Raw genomic sequence first — 17,873 nt, forward strand, 5'->3', positions numbered from 1 at the left:
ATATGTAAGGGTGTTTGGAAAAAGCTGGATAGTTTATTTCATTTAAAAAACCTTCTAATATTTTTTGGGTATGTTTAACATTTTTATCATTGTGCATGTTAAATTTTCAAATTTGTTTAGCTTTTTTTCACTCCGTTGTTGTATTAGGTTGTTGATTTCACTGGTTACCAGTAGACTTAGTTTTCAGAACGCCTCATACATTTTTGCCTGATTTTTTAAATTTTATGTTCACCATGTAACCAATCTGAAATGACCGAAGTTGAAAACAGTCTTATAAAATTGTAATTTAGCTAATGCACCTGGATAAGAAAACAGTTGTTAATTGAACAAAGATTGTCAGGAGTCTCACATACATTTTTATTTTTATTTTTACAAACAGGAATTAAAAACAGTTGTCAACGATTTCTCCGTAACAAAATGAAAAAAATCAGGTTAACCTGTATTTGGACACCGTTAAACATTTGCCTATATTAGAATTTTCTTTTGATTTACTGCAAAGCACAGAATTTTTTGTTATTGTTTAATTTCTTTTAAAATGTTTCACATAATTTTGTAACACAATGTTGTAATTAGTTAATAGTGTATATATGACCTGTGGCAGTCATCACAAAGGGAAGGCTTTGGTTTCCAAAAGTATCAAGTTATCTTCAGTTGCTTGTTTAGACAAGTAAGGCCTTATAAATCTTGAAGATTTGTGAAATTGCTTTGAACAGTTTGCTGGATCCTGCCAAAAATTGAAAACAAACAAACATTTACAGATTTTTTTTCCAGTTAATACAAGTTTACATTGTATTAATCTCTATTAAACATATAGCTATATTTATATATCTCCAGTGCAATTTTGCTGCCAATAAATAAAGAAACAAACAAACACTCAAATTAATGAATAAATAAATAAAAGTAATTTATTGTACATGTAATATTTAGATTTCTTTTAAATGTAAAAATAAAAAAAAATGCAGTGCAGTTCAGTGTTGGTTTCTATTACTTTTCTTTTATACAGATGTATACAATGTTTCATATCAGAAAATATGAGAAGAAAACATTTTCTTTTAAAAAATACGAAACATTTTAATACAGAAATTTTCACCAATACATGCTTTCACTAGACAATATTTCACAGACAGTTTTGCATGCAGTGCTTGGCTTGAAAACACATATAACTGAAAAATATATGCCGGTATGTTTCCTTTTCAAAAGTAAATATGTGATGATTGATGTGAATGCATCAAATAACATTTGTAATAATGCAAAAGTGAGCAAAGTGTTCCTCAGAAGGGAGTGGGTTGTTTGTGGGACTTTATAAAGCTTCTTTTATTATATTTATGTTCTGCCTTGTATTGAATTGAAAGAATGAACTCATCCAAATGCTCCAAAATCCATAGTGAAGTCACTTTAGTGTAAGTGGATGTGCACAATATTGTCTGAAGATGCAGCAAGTTTTTTTATTCAGTAGTAATAATAATAGAGTTGTAATAATTCAGTAGAATTATTATAATATTTTTTTTACTGTGATTCTTCTTGTAAACCAACAATGTGACAAAACCTATTTTAGGTACTTACTCCATACTAAATAACACGTTCATTCAACCGTTTACATGGGAAACTTTGAGAAGAGTCCTCTGATGTCATGTTTGTCCTTACACCACCTCAGATCACAACCACACTCTCAGTATCAGGAGGCTTAACAGAGCGCAAATGTAGTGAAATGCTTTGGGATGCCAGAGAGGGGTGCTGTTACATAGGTCTGAGTCACAGCAGTGGATTCGCACCCCTGGCAGCTCTTGTTGCTGGCAGTGTCTGGATGTAGCACAGCCACTGGTCAGGACGATACCCAGAGCCGCTGAAGGGACAGATGGGAGAGACAGTTAGTCAAGCAGTCAGTCATTCAGATGAGAGTGATGAGCTGGTGTTTGGCTCAGCAGTAAAACAGCATAACTAAGCACCTATTTCTGCAAGTGGATAATGAGGAAGACGTTTGTAAATGTTAGGACCTCACACAGTAGAAATAAAGTGTAGTCAAATATATACTCTTGAAGAACAGAAATATCATCAGACACCAGGAACAGTCTGACTTCCTTTTATTACATGCTGCTGTCACAACAAAGAATTTCAATCAATATTTATTCACGTTGAAGGGGGAACATCTTTTTGTGTTTCGCTTCTTTAGATGTCAATAAACACACCATATGAAATAAGTATTTTTTTCCATGGTGATATCATTTGGATAACCTTTTTTTTTTATTAGCACACATAATCCCCTAAAAGCCAAATATAAATCTGGCACCCCTACAAAGCTGGTTGTCGTTTATCCAAATCTAAATTGAACACAGAGTGATCTTGTCCGACACATAAAGTATATTTCATTAGTCTGCTTTTAAAATAATTAATAAAACACTTTATTTTTCCAATTTCTGAAGTTAGCCCAGAAATAGGAATAAATGTTGCTTCCCAGGTGTGATCATGTTTTATTTTTAACTATCATGTAATAACAGAAGTTTTTTCCTATTTTAAGATCTTAAATAATGAGTTAAAAGCAGATTATTACAAAAGAAACACATCATGGTATTTTCCTGGTTTAAGGACACTTTTCTTATGTGGCACTCACTAATATTTGTTCCGCTTGGGTTAGAAAAAGACAGACGAAGATTAATAGATTATTGCTACACTGCAGCAATGTTAGGACTGAGGGTTTTCTTTTTTCCAAATGTGTGTGGCAAGAAGTTCTTGTCCGAGTTTGCTGTTTCAATGAACAAATGTGCAAAGGTGCCTGAACAGGCGCAGGTCCTTGAGACATCAGTAACATCTGGAGTGCCCACACTTGCATGGATGCATTCATTTGGCCATCATCCTCCTGTCGAGGATTTCCACATCCTTTATTTGACCTATCCTCAATATCAGTGAATGATTTTTAAGTTACTTAGCAAAGCATGCTAAAGTTATGTAACTACCCTCCAGGCAGGGAAATATTTAATAATAAAATCACCAAGAGAAAAAAAAATTGAGAGAAAATGTAAACAGCTAGTTAGATGAGGTCCAGTGACTTTTCAATGTGACTGTAGTTAAGAAACTGGAAATGATTATGCACACATTTGCTCATAGCTCACTGTAATGAAAGGTTGACTCACTGCTCTCTGTTTTGATGCAGAATCGGTGTTTGAAGCCTTTATGTGAGTGGGTGCAGGTGATGACCTCTGGGTTGGAGCAGCCAACGTCCACGTACCTCTGGCCCTGAATGACGTTGCAGCCATAGCACTGAAGTCCCTGCACTGTAAGGAAAACAAAAACAAATACACAATTACAAGACCAAAATTCTACATAAAACATGCATGCTAAGTGAAACTTTAAAGAAATTTAAGGAGGACATTTTTTGTTCAGATAGATTTGTAGTAGGAATGCATTGATACATAAGCACAGGTGGAAATATTTGCACAACAAACAACCTAGATAAAGTTAGCTGCAGGTGCCATCACCTTCCTCCCCTCTTTACAGGAGAGTCAAATAAAGTATCAGTGTATGACCTTGGCCACCACTTTTGTAATGCATTTTAAGGAGGGCCTATAGATGTATAGCTGGAAGACCTCCTAACGTCTTCCATTTTTTAAAAAGATATTTATATCAGTAGATAATTGTGAGTGTATCATGTTAAAATCCATTCCCCCATCACATAGCATGTTCATGCCCTCCTCTCAGACACAAATCAAAAGGTAGCAACCAGAAAAAAAAGGTGGTGTTCATGAATTCTTAAAATATTTTTTCTTCACTGATGTAACAGAGTGGATCTATAGATGCACTTTTCTGTTAACATTCTGTTGCCTGTGTTCCATTTATTACAGGCTTTTAGTGTATTTATTATTTATTGTATCAGTTTTGGGCATGGCATCACAAATTTCTATTTGCTGGTTCACCTGTGCAGCAATTTGCAATATGACTTGTTTATAAAATGGTTGAAAAATGTTTTAATTAACAAAAAAGTTTATTTTTTATTAAAAACTTGAATCACAAATACTTTCAAGCTATGTTCTTTTAAAATCGTTGTGCTAAAGTAATGTCTTGGTCATGAATAAACGCAGTAACAGAGAAACATATTTTCATTGTAACATGAACATCCCAACTTCGTTTACTATCCAGTTAATTAATTCTGCTCAATTTATTGCAACATTTTCTGCTGAGTTACTTGTAACATGAAAAACAGAGATACATGCAAGAAGACAATGGAATAGAGGATTTTTGTTTGACAAATGGCTGTCAGAACAAGCAAAAAAATCAAAAAACAAAAACTAAAGTACTATGATTTGATTCGATTTGCTTTATTTCAAGCACTGATTGTACAAGTACAACTCTTGGATAAATCAAAGAAATAAGGAGATGAGTTGATTAAAATAAGAACAAAACCAAGGAAAAATTGTTGAAAATGAAAAAAAAAAATCATAAAGAGATTTTTGCAGTTATGCATACAATTCACATGTAGGTAACGTTAGATTAATTATAATTATTATGTATTTAATAATTAATTACTAAATATAACATCCATAAAATATAGTGATAATGAACTAAAGTCAAATAGCGGTTGATATATTAGTTAATTTCTTTGGATGTGTCTCATATTAAGTCTTGAATTTTTTTAGTGTACTTTAAAATTCTTAACTGTCCTCAATCTTAAGCTTTTATAATTTTCAATTTGATTTCCCACTCTTAAAAATCATCTGTGAGATGTTATTAAACTGAGATATGCTTTTTTTCCTTCAGACATCCTTGACTCCTTTGATTGCGTTTTAAATGTTGTCATTGAAAAAAATAAACAAGTATTAATTTCTATGTTTAACTTTACTTAAAACATGTCTTTTTTAAGTATCTTGTCATTTTAGAAGAAACCTAGTTTAGAACAACTTTTTGCTCAGAAGATATTTCTAAGAAAATCTGCTCTGGAAGAAGTGGGTCCAGAAAAGGATTGAGTTTAAAAACATTGTTTCATATTTAAATGAACGTTTCTGTTTCAATCTTATTGCCAGAACTGTTGCATCACCTTTGTTATGTTTGAGACAGAAAGAACACATTTGTCTGCAATCTGTGAATCAAAAACTTCACTGACTGCTCCTCGCTGAAAATATTTTCTTTTGTTTTTGTTGTATTTTAGTTCTCTGTGGAAAAGAGAGGTGTTCTAAATCCTCACATACAAATTGAGATGCTTTTTTATTTTTAAATTTAATAAGCTTATAGAAAGCATTTCATCACTTTGCAGTAATTTTTATTCTCACTTGGTTAAGAAAATAAATTAAGGCCAATAAGTTCAGCTTTTTAGATGCCACCGTATTCATTTTTTTCACCAAATCTATATGATGCACAACATATGAGTTGAGTTACTTATTCTGTTCCTATTATCTTATGTGGGCTGATTTCAGTTTTTTTTAACTTATTTTGTTGGAGACAACAAACAATTAGAGTCACATCTGAAGATTGCCTCCATGCTTCACTGTTATCATCCGGTAATTTTTTTTTCTGATGGAAAAGCCAGTTTGGATGTCTTTGGAGGTAAAATGATGTATGTCTTCAATACTTTTCACCACACTTTGCTTAATACTTTTACTTTATGTGTGTATGGAGGTGTCTTTCTATCTTTCTGAAGTACAGAGAATGTAGAATAGTATGATATTGAGTCACACGTTACAGATGAGGATAATTTCTCTCTGATCCGTGATATTATGGTGTATCTGTGTGGCTCATTAAATAACACAAATTCTGTTTTAGGCAGCACCTGATATTGTCTCTGTAGGTTTTCAAAATTACATTTTGAGATAAGAAATCCCTTTTAGACTTATGACACATACAGCTATTTGTTCATAGCTCACAACTTTACCCTTCTTTACCCTTGTAGAAATGTTATTTATCAAGGTCAAGGTCATGTTTAATCACAGAACGTTCCTTTTGAAATCATAGTTATAAAACGTCAGCATGAATTTTTAACTATTCTCTTGTAGTAACCACTTCTACAAAAAATAAAAATAAAAATTGCAAAACCAACAGTATTTGTCAGTGTTTGTGACTGTGTGTTAGTCAAATGCTGTCACTGTTAAGGCTAAAAAAATGACACAATTTTTGAAAATCCTTAAAATTGAAATATTCCTCAGCTTTCATTGTTCAGCTTCATTTGAATAGTTGCACTGCAATGCCCAAAATTAGCTTTCATGAAGAAAAAAAATCCTCTGTACTATATTAACTACCATTGTTGAATAAGTTCCTGGTACAGTGTTGTCTACGGTGTTGTGTTGTGACCCTTCTGGCTCACCGTAGTTGTCTGATGCATCTAAGTCAACTGCTGCCCACCATAAGCCTAAATTATTTCCATAAAAAGAAAAAATCCTCTGTAGTGCAGGATGGTATTATATTATATTATATTATATTATATTATATTATATTATATTATATTATATTATATTATATTATATTATATTATATTATATTATATTATATTATATTATATTATATTATATTATATTATATTATATTATATTATATTATATTATATTATATTATATTATATTATATTATATTATATTATATTATATTATATTATATTATATTATATTATATTATATTATATTATTGTCACAAGAACAAGCAGATGGCTGGATCCAAATGCAGCAGGTTTATTATCTCAGCAAAACATCAACAAAGCTAAAGCAGGGTCAGTCAGGCAGGGGTAAATATAAGGCATGAGAACATCAGAGAAGACACAGGGGTATTCAGTATCCAGGCAAAAGTCAGGGCAAGCGGCACGCAAACAGAGACAGATACATGATTAGGAGACAGAAGATCAGGTCTAACTATAATGCTTGGTGAGGAAGGCAGAGTGCCACAAAGAGCACTTCACACTGAGCTTCACTCAGTGCAGTGCTTAAGTATGCTGTGGTTGATGGAATGAATCAGTCTGATGTGTGGCATCCAGTAAGTGCATGCTGGGGTTTCTGGGAGCTGTAGTGTGGTAAGAACTCTGGAGATAATATTATATTATATTATATTATATTATATTATATTATATTATATTATATTATATTATATTATATTATATTATATTATATTATATTATATTATATTATATTATATTATATTATATTATATTATATTATATTATATTATATTATATTATATTATATTATATTATATTATATTATATTATATTATATCATATTATATTATAATATATTTTAATATATTATATTATATTATATTATATTATATTATATTATATTATATTATATTATATTATATTATATTATATTATATTATATTATATTATATTATATTATATTATATTATATTATATTATATTATATTATATTATATTATATTTGTCATAATTTTCTCCTGTCAAGGAGGATTTGTGTTCTTTGATAACCCACCACATTAAAATCTGCTTGTCCACTAGATGCAGCTGGTGATCTGAAAGTCAAGTTTTTGCCACCTACATTTTAGCGAATGGTTAAAGCGACAGCAATGAGAATGGATGGTTGAAATATCTAAGTTCCTACAAGTGACCTAGCTCTCGAAGAACAAATACAAAGATAAGGTGGCTGTGAGTAATTTTAAGAGAAGAGGTCGTGCTGATGAAAAGTACCAGCAGACAAAACATTTTTGTAAGGAATCAAAGGGCTCCAAAAAAATCCCTTCATCTTCACTTCACCTCTTTTGCTGTGCAATGGTCTCACTTCTCAAATGTTAAACTCTTTTTAAGAAAGTAAGACTAAACCCAACCAGAACAAATCCACCACAGCTTAAAGGGATTGTCTGTGAATTCAGTCTGCTCACACACCTGTGCTTGTCCTCTGAAGGCCTCCTCTCATAAGATGGAAGATCAGCTTTGGCTGAAACCAATCCTCCCTCTTTATCTGGGGGACTCAGTGTGAGGGCGGAGAGCGAGCTGGAGCCTCTCGCCGCCTCTGCTCTGTTAAATAGCCCACCAAAATCTCTGATGGAGCTTTCAGGAGGAAACTAATCCTGGGCAAATGCTCTTATAAAAATCACTTTAGAAATCTGCTGGAATCAATGTAAAGCCTTACAGGGACACAGAGCGCATGCCAGCCTATAGGGAATGTGTCATTTTACCCATGATGTTAGTAAAAGCTCCCATAAATACGGCAGTCTTTCATCATAAAGATGTATTTGTTCTGGAAATAGAAAAGCAGTGAAATGGTCATTTACATCCTGCAAATAGTCTGTTTTACCAAATCACCATTTTGCATGTCACACACACCACTCCTGAAACATTGAAAAGCTGCCTGCTGTGAGCATTTGTCAACATAATGAGGCCACATGAAAGAGGCAGCCATCTCCCATGATACAGTCCAATTTATTACGAGCCTATGCCAGGTCCTCTCCCAGTATGCATTAAAAATGTTGATTAACTCTGAATCTGTTGTGACCTAAATCCAATTTTGCTCATCATTAGAGTTAAGTTCATGCAAGTCATCTCAGAACACAGCAGGCTATAGTCAGAAGACTGCTCCGTACTGTACTACTCAGACACCAGGATGTCAAACAGGGAAAGTAAAAATAAAGCAAACTATATACTTTTTTTCAATGTTCTTTTATTCATTAATTTGATAACCATGTGGACAAATGTTGAAATATGTCCATAATTTATTTCTTTTTAATACACACAAAAATGTAATCATTAAATATATACCAGTGTGGCATATGTGAGTGCTCATTGTTTTGTAAACATTTCCAAATTTTGTTTCTGCTGATCAGTAAAGAATAATTTATGTTAAAATGGAAGCATGATTTACATTTGTGTCTTCAGTTAGGATTTAAGGTCATGTGAACGTCATTTAACAATAATTATCTTTGTGTGAGTTAAAGGGACAACTGAACTTCAAAGCGTTTTCTTTTCAACCCACTAATGGGAAAGCTTAAAGCCAAGCCGTGTCAGGTCAATTGTTATTGTCCTGTAGGGAAATTTAGTGTGACCCTTGTCTGTGTATAAGATAGTGTTGGAACAGATTTGACCAAACAAGTCAATGATGCTCAGTAAATTGTCCTACTCTGTTTTTTACTGCTGTTTTTTTACATGTTTCTTTTCCACCTTAACTTCAGTAATACACTATTTCACAGAAGTTGCAATCTGTAATCCCTTTTTCATCAAACAATCTTTCCCAAAATGCTTTTTCTTATTTCTTGCAAAACCCTTCAGTTTTCTTCAAGTGAAGATTATGTCTGTGATATCATTAGTGTGTAGTGTGAGCACCCAAGTGCAGAAACACACACGCAAACACACACATGCAGCTTGTTCGTTGCAACAAAACGTACTAAAAAGTGTTTAGGCTACATCCCACTCACCTTTTGCCAAGCAAAGTGTCCAAACCAAGATAAATCCAAACCCGTACACAAACCAGGTATGCAAAGTCATGGATGCAGCACAGGAGTAGTAGTCACAGTGGTCTGTGCTCAAGGCGATCTCCCCCTCTCTCACATTTATATTCCACAACAGCAGACAACGAGACAAGATTTAAAAAAAAAATAAAAAAAATTAGCAAGCCCACTTGCAAAGCCTGCAGATTCTTTGCCTTCACCTCTGGCTCAGCGAAGCTCACACACTGTTTGAATGAAGCGACAGTGAGACTCCAGTGAGAGAGGGAGCCGAACTAGGCAGTCAGCAGCCAGTCAGGCAAAGGGGAGGAAGGCGATTGAGTGAAGGAACTGAAGAAACAAACGTCTTCCTCAGTAGTATCCTCATATCCAGAGACAAAAAAAGCTATTGTGGTTTAAACATAAAAAAACAAAAACAAGTTTTAGGTTCTTTTTTCAAAAAAGGGAAAAAATCCTGTCTCCTCTTGAGGAAAAACACAAAAACGATGTATCGAGTGTGAAGGTTTTGCAGCAAGTGCAAAAACTTTAATCAGGATTAAATTCTAATTGAAAATCCATTGCTTCTAATAATAACCCAATCACAATGTGTTAAAAGCCCAGGCGCTAAATGGGATGGCACAGCAGAGGTTCAAGCTCGAGAGTATGAAGGACTGTGTGCATGTGTGTCACAAAGTGGGAGCAATGCCAGGGGACTTTGAAAACACACACACACACACAGACACACACACTTTCCCAATAAAGCAGGTTATCTGTGCTTGCTGTATCACTACACTCTCGCACAGGAGAGAAAATTCTATCTAATCAAGAATTAAAGACTAAATCCTTTCTTAGAGACTGTAATGCCAGCGGATAAGGCAGGCTTTGTGGTAAGCCCTCATTCCATCCCTACCCAAAGCAACATATGGCCTTGTCTGATAGATGACTGCCAATGACTGCTATCATTCCCATTAAGACATATTTGCAGGGGCTTTTTTCTTTTACATTCAAATTAAAGTTAAAACATTAGGCTTGTTGTACTTGACATGAACAAAAATACTCAGTCTACATGTTCAGTCAGACCTATATTTTTCCAGTATGTTCCTGATTATTTCCCCTTACCCCACTCTTCTTATTTGTCTTACACCTGAATGCAGCCGAAGAAGCTGGTAGAGAAAGAGAAAAAACAACAGCAACAGTTGGCTTGTTACATATGTCAACATTTTAAATTATTATTGTTATATTCATATTTAAGTGGCCAGTGATAAGAAGGCTTGCAAATGAAAGAATGGACCCATGGCAATACAGATGTCCATTGAGAATAACATGATTCCCCCATTTTCCTGGGCTTTCATACAGGGACAAGAGCAGCGGCCCAATTAGAAGGCCCATTCAAGCTACAAAACTGCATGGAAACACGCTGAATGACTAATCAAATAGCTGTGCATCTTTTGCACAAACACATTCATGTGCCACGTTTCAGCTGGGTTTTCATTGTCTTTACTCTGTTTTTCTTTTATCAATGAGTCATTGTTTTTCTGAGTGAAAGTGCAACCATGTGCAATGTATGCTATTTGTGTGAGGCACACATTCAATGCAAGCATGTTTAACCCTCCCAGCTCAGCTGATGGATTTATTTAATTAAAAAAAATTAAGGCCAGCCTACACACTTAAGGCTTCCTCTTTATCTATAACAAATGAAGGCACTGAAAACTATGGCTTAGGTGTTTAAAAAAAGATATGTTCTTTATAATTTTATGACATAAATGAATTAAAAAGGATTCATAAGATAAGTCTAAAAGAATTTCTAAAACTGTGTTCATGTCAAAGCTCATACGCAAACATAATATCTGTATATGTAATTTATAATTTAAAATAGTAAAATCAGTGTTTTAAATGTTGTTGCAGAGATGCTGATTACTTTCTCTATCATAAAATATTCCCCTGAAAGTAAATTTAAAATTTTGCGTTATTTGAGAAAATGGCATGCAAACATTCTTCTCTCTAATTCCCTCTCTAGCTGCTCGTTCACAACTCATCGTTGCAAGATTGTGATTTGTTCTGAGCAGACATAATGAATGTATAATGTGGAATTTTCTTTTTTTTGCAACAACACAGCAGAACTGGGTGCTGTGAAGCATGAAAGAATGGCCCTTGTAAGTGTCCTAGTGCTGATGCGCACATGCAGTTTCAGACCTTTTCCCTTTCTCCATCTTACTGGCTTTATTCATTTATACTCTGCTCAGCTGCTGGAGTCTTTAAGTGATAAAAGCATGAAAGAGGGAGTGAGGGACGGATGGGCTCAGAGAGGGCAGGGTTGGAGTGGGGGAGAAGGGTCCAGTAGAACTGTAATGAAGAAAGTGAGCCTTCCCCAAGCTGCTCCTGACTTATCTCATAATGCACAATAGCTGCCTTAAATACCCTTGAAGTCCCTGCCAGTGGCTAGTTTGGAGTGACAGTGACAAAAATGAGAGGGGCTACATGGCTTTAAATTCTTGATGAAATTGCAATTAAGAAGTGAGCAGAGGATGGGAGCCAGAGGCTGTGCAAGCAGAGACAAAAAACAAACAAGAAGGAAAGAATAAAATCCAACTTCCTTCTGCTCATTGGTCCATGTTTCAGGGAGAAACCCTGTTTTTAAATATAAATTAAGATACATTTACAGATGACCAAAAGTCCTAACCACTCACCACAGGGAATCTGTGCAGTGTTAATGAGCAGTAACCTGTTTCTTTTTTTATCTTTTTTTTTTTACCCATGTTACTTAGCAACACAACTGGAAATCCTGTGGGTTGTTTTTTTTCAGCATTAAAAACCTAGCAAAGTAAGTTTGAAATGCTTAAACCAGTTAATAGGGGGGGGACAGCCTTTGTACATTTGTCACAAATCTCATCATCATCGCCTTAATAATGACACTTGGTGTGAGATTAACTGTCAGAGTCTTGAGGGGAAAATGCCTTTTAGCGCCCAGAATATGAAGTAATTGGGAGTTTGACTGAATACACGGGGCTCTGCAGTTTCACACTGAAGGCGAGTGCAAAGCCGGGCAATACTTATACAGCAAAAGAGACATCCAAGCAAGAGGCTAAGGGCCTTTGGCAGAAATGTAAGCTCTTTTGAATTTGGCTGCATTCCTCCATAGAATACATTCCTCTTCATTTTTCATTTAAAGATTTATATATATTGATGTCACATTGGACATTAATTAAACAAGTGCCATTGTGTTAGTGCATTGATAACAACAAAATACTTATTTTTTGCCATTTCTGATACACAAACTGGACATTTTCAGAGTTGGTCACAGTATTATTGTTTTGTTACAGCTCTATAGACTATATTCATTAAGATTACAACTTCTGTTTTAATGTAAAAAATTGCATTTCGACGAGTCTAAGAACAATGTAACATAATCTTGGAACCATGTAGACACAACTTTGCAGCCTCTTATCAGCCTTAGGCATCATTTTGTGGCATGATCCAATCAGTGGCCCCATATTTTGTGCTCGGCTGCTCTGTCTCTGTGCCCAGGAGCCTCAGGATGAAACCCAGGGCTTTGACTCCATCTGCTGCTGTCATGAGGTGTAGCATTCTCACATCTACAGAGGCGAGCCTCCCCAGGCTTTGACCTGTGCCATTTGTTAGGTGATACACAATACTGTATAACATGGTAGCTGTTGGTTTGGAGGTTTAGAACATAATAGACATAAAAAGTATTTATTTTATTTTATTTAATAATTCATTCTTTGCTTCAATTCTTTTATCTCATTTCTAGTGTGGACGTTAAAATAAAACTCCCACACTGACATTTCCTTCCATGCAGCCGTTAAAATTAGTTTGAGAAGCCATTATCAGATTTCAGAGATTAATTTGCCCTTTGGATGTACAGAAGCCTGGCATGAAATATCTAGACAGCATTTGAAGGGTCGCTGGAGGGACTTCTCTGCCTGACATGTTACAGTACATTTGCAATACTAATTGAATGTTTGGGCTATTTTTAAAAGGGCTTTTAAACCCAGGGACATCTTTTCGAAGAGCAGCTGATGTATAAATTAATGGACACAGATATGATGGAAAAATCTTTAGCGGCTAGCCTCGTTTGACAACGTATATATTCACAAACCATCAGCGAAATAATCTCTTAATTTGAGCATTCCCCTCACTGGTCAAATCTTGCAGACAGCATCTGTTAAGCACTTTATGAAACTCCAACCTGAGACATGCCGACAGCTGTTTCCCTAATGACTTTCACTCTGCATCCTTTAACTCAGTAGTATTTGGTAAACTACACAACATAAGGTTAAAAAAAAAAAAAAAGAGTCCAGATGATATAATAATGTGATAGTTATTGCTAGAAATAGATTTGACCCTAACTTGACAGGCTACAGTTAAATGGTGATGATTACGGAAATTAAAATAAAACTTAAAACGCAGAAAATATTTAGAAAGGCTCCCGATGGTTTAAAACAAATAAAAATTTGTCTCAGATTGACTATTAACATCCTGAGAGGATTTGTGTGAAGTGGAAGTAAGGAAATGACAACATAATGCAGACAAAATGGCAGCATCATGTCATAGTTGCCCTCAGTAGATACTTTTCTAAACCTGAATATCTCCCAAACACTGCATTCTACAGAATTAATTCTTATCTACAGAGGACATTTGGAGTTTTTCATGTGTGGGGCTCTGGGAATTGTAGTTTTTGGTGGATTTCAAAAATTTTGACTGGACATTTTTTCCCCCTCTGGTATCAGGAGGATATGGATTTTGCAGGTATTATAATTTGGCAATATTACTATTTTGTTTTTATTTGGTTCAAACAAAACCTTTTTATCATGCATGTGTATTGATGTTTTTCTTTTTTCTATTTTTTAATCTGTGGAATTTATTCTGGATTTGGTTACCTATGCGTGTGTCTGGTACAGTAAAGCTTCGGTTTAAAGGGACAAACAACATATTAAAGTAAGCATGGTACATTTCTGCTTTAAAATTGCCATTAGTAGCTCAATTTCATCATTTTCAGATGCATTTCTATGCACAAAGAATTTAAAAAATGGAAAGGATTTCTGTCAATGACAAGATGAAAAGACATTTTATGATTTCAAATGTGGGACAGCTGACCTTGAACATTTTTAAGCACTTAAGAGATTAACAGTAACCTGATGTCGAGCTGAAAATAATTACCAATTTCTCACAAAGAAAAAATTATTTCCTGAAGTGTTTTGGAGGCAGAGTTGTTTTTCTATCACTTTCTACACCTACAGCCCTTCTGCTTGAATACGACATCACAGAGTTAGTCCATCTGTTCAAATAGTCAACATATATGACATCCGTGTTTTTCTATATGCCTACCGACCAATCTGAGCTTTAGAAGGCTTAAAAGACTAGATTAAAGAGATGAGAGCTCCCTTAGTAGTTTCTTACTGCACAATTGAAATCACTTCATCTTTTAGAAAGTCAATAGGTTAAAAAGAATGAGAGTAATATTACTGACAATAATAATTATTGAAAGTTTTAGAAGCGGTAGGGAGACTGATAGAGAGTTTGTGGTCGTCATGTCTTTAAGGTCACCCACAAATAATAAAGTAGTGATGTTATCCAGTGATGATCTATCAACCTGGCTAAGAAATTTCTATTGAATGGTTGATAACAGTTGGAATATTCCCCATTGTAACAAGATCAAAGATCACATGAATGGCAAAAAGAATAACAAATTAATTATGATAAAAGATATAAGATACTAATTACCATCTAGTAATGAAATGACAACCAACAGACAATCATCAGAATTTGAAAAGAAAACACAAATATTTCTGTAAGATGACGTCAGGAGACCAGATTCAGACATTTGTTCTGGAGTAACTGACAGTAGATTCTGTTTGGACACATGTTAAAATAAAAATAGAAATTGTGGCATGGAATGAGAATGTCTTGTGCTGTTACTCTATGAGCTTTTTTTCTTTGCGGAGCAGTGTTCAGGGCTGCTTGACCTACTTTTGATTAAGTGCAGCGAAAGGCATCCTCATCCTTCAAGGTTCTGTGGCCACAAAGAATTCAAAGACAAGTGCCGTACGGCTGGTCCCAAGGCTCATCCACATCAGTTTGACCAATCATATTTTTAATGCAGTGATAAAATACTCCTGTTATACTCTACTGCCAAGGGCGCTGGAGCCTCTCCCAGCTATTTCCAGCACATCCAAGGCAGATCCTGGACTGATGGCCAGTTAATCTCAGGAGAGATTAACGGAAACGTGATAACGTGATGATTAACTGATAACGTGAAATTTATCAAAAACCTATTCTGATTAAACAATTCCAGGGATTTGTTTCTTTATAAAGTTAACTTTAGTAACTTGTGTTATTAGAAAACAGTTTCTCTGTTATTTTTTTATGTTGGGATCTATCATTTTGACAGTAAAAGTTTCACCTTCATTTAGTTTCAATAGCCAGTTATACTAATATGTTGTTATAACCAAAAAAAGTTGGTTTTGGTGTGTAAATTTAAAAATTAAATATTAATTTTACTGAATCATCAAAATACAGCTAATAATTTGTGTATGCTCCAACATTCATGAGTGATAAATGAAGCCTTAGTGACTTTAGACAATTTTTCTAGTCAGTGTTTTCTTTTTTAATTAATATTTTGACAACCTCTACAAACAGATTTATAGCAACGTAGAGCAAAATTTTTGTTTTTGGTCAGCTGAACTTAAAAAGCTCCATCCAGAAGACGTTTCACTGCTCATCCAAGTAGCTTCATCATAACCAAAACAAAAGATCAATTTACAATTGAGTAGCTTTTTTGCACCACTCTGCACTCCTTACAGTTCCCATTTAAAAAGAAAAAAATCAGAAAAAATGTCCCCAGGTAATTCTCAAATTTCATTATGTAACACAAAGTAATAACGAAAAAAAATCTGAAAATCTTTGTCTGGAAAAAATTTAGAAAAGCAACATCTAAAAGAAATAGCTCAAACCACATTGTTTGAGCTTGGAGCTGACAGGACACAGTAGCTGTGGAGGCTGTCCGGGGAACACACTGACGCCACCAGCTGGTTCATTTGAATGACTTGATTAATCTAGCGTGACCTTCTCATTGCTACGTGTGACATATCTTAATCCTTCAAGCCTTATCACTTAAATGGCCTGCAATGACAAACAGCTGACTTACTGCACAGGTTTTTTGCCAATAATTCCTGCAGCACTCTCAGTTTCTCTGACAAGACTGACTCTGTGTCAGGTTTATTCAGAAAATTTGAATTAAAATTCTGCTGAGCTTCTTCTACTGCTGTAAAGAGAAATATTTACTGTAAATCTGTGCTTTCCCTGACTGTTATTAATGTTTGTGTCCAGAAATTAAGGGATTTCAAGAAATATTTGAATTTTCTTCTTAAATGTTTTAAAGCAAAATTTCTCTTTGTAATTCTTTGCCCATTGACTTTAATAATCAATCTGTTGAATACATTTCTGTCAAATAAGTAGGGCAGAGATTAGGACGGTTTTTGGTTTCCTGTTTTTATGACACAACAACGGATGTCCGAAAAAAGCAAAAATAACATTCAACAGAAGCTAAGCATAGATTAGACGAAACTTCCGAGAAACATCAGTCACTAAAGTACTTATTCTGAACTATTTCAGGATTTGCCAGAATGAAAACACAAGAAAAATACTCTGATTTAATCTCATTTCATATCCCCGTCAGACCAGACTCAGATTGTGTAACACCGATTTTAATATAAAGCTGTTCACATGAGCGTTTCTCAAAAGATCAGTTTTAAATACAAGGAGAGCCCTAGTTTGAATCCTCAGAGGAATAGTGACGGATGAAAATCTTGTTTAGCTGCACTGAATGGCTAAATGTAGCTGTTTCTCTGAGAAGAGGGATTTGTTTTAGTACCTGTTATAAAATCTAAATCTTTTTATCACTTTTTAAAACATTGTCTTCCCATCTCAGCATGAGAGTCAAAGAATTAACAAAGATTTAAAATACTATTTTTTGGTGCTAAGTGTGAATGTAGTATACATTTTAAATATGCATTTGTTACTTTTGAGATTCCTTAACAGTCACCTGAAATGTTTTTCACTTCACAGGTGTGCCCTGTCAGGTTTAATAAGTGTGATTTCTTGCCTTATAAATGGGGTTGGGACCATCAGTTGTGTTGTGCAGAAGTCAGGTGGACACACAGCTGAAAGTTCTACTGAAGAGACGGTTAGAATTTGTATTATGCCAAGAAAAACTAGTGTCCCCAAGTGCAGTCACAAAAGCCATCAAGCGCTACAAAGAAACTGGCTCACATGCGGACCGCCCCAGGAAAGGAAGACCAAGAGTCACCTCTGCTGCGGAGGATAAGTTCATCTGGGTCACCAGCCTCAGAAATGGCAGGTTAACATCAGCTCAGATTAGAGAGCAGGTCAATGGCACATAGAGTTCTAGCAGCAGACACATCTCTCCAACAACTGTTAAAAGGAGACTGTATGAATCAGGCCTTCATGGTAGAATATCTGCTAGGAAACCACTGCTAAAGAAAGGCAAC

General features: G+C 34.7%; 1 protein-coding gene across 2 annotated transcripts; it reads right to left on the minus strand.

The window, feature by feature from the left end:
- Positions 1–879: 879 nt before the first annotated feature.
- On the minus strand, positions 880–10,033 carry LOC144996645 (uncharacterized). Of its 2 annotated transcripts, none has more exons than XM_078956291.1 (3): positions 9,337–10,033; positions 3,129–3,269; positions 880–1,843 (listed from the first exon to the last, which is right to left on the minus strand). In XM_078956291.1, the coding sequence occupies exons 1-3, from the start codon at positions 9,404–9,406 to the stop codon at positions 1,656–1,658; spliced, it is 399 nt and encodes a 132-aa protein (XP_078812417.1). In that variant the 5' UTR covers positions 9,407–10,033; the 3' UTR covers positions 880–1,655. The 2 variants fall into 2 exon arrangements, with proteins under 2 accessions (XP_078812417.1, XP_078812418.1); XM_078956292.1 differs by lacking the exon at positions 9,337–10,033 and adding an exon at positions 7,811–7,928.
- Positions 10,034–17,873: the final 7,840 nt, after the last annotated feature.

Source organism: Oryzias latipes, chromosome 12 (genome assembly GCF_053564925.1).
Source record: "Oryzias latipes strain Hd-rR chromosome 12, Olatipes_Hd-rR_3.1".
NCBI lineage: Eukaryota > Metazoa > Chordata > Actinopteri > Beloniformes > Adrianichthyidae > Oryzias > Oryzias latipes.

What these genes read in the sequence shown, in the direction of transcription:
- LOC144996645 (XM_078956291.1), bottom strand. Translation starts at nt 9,406, where the DNA reads ATGACTTTGCATACCTGGTTTGTGTACGGGTTTGGATTTATCTTGGTT. An exon ending in GACACTTTGCTTGGCAAAAG is followed by an intron (nt 3,270 to 9,336) that starts GTGAGTGGGATG and finishes TTTTCCTTACAG; the next exon opens with TGCAGGGACTTCAGTGCTAT. An exon ending in CTGCATCAAAACAGAGAGCA is followed by an intron (nt 1,844 to 3,128) that starts GTGAGTCAACCT and finishes CTGTCCCTTCAG; the next exon opens with CGGCTCTGGGTATCGTCCTG.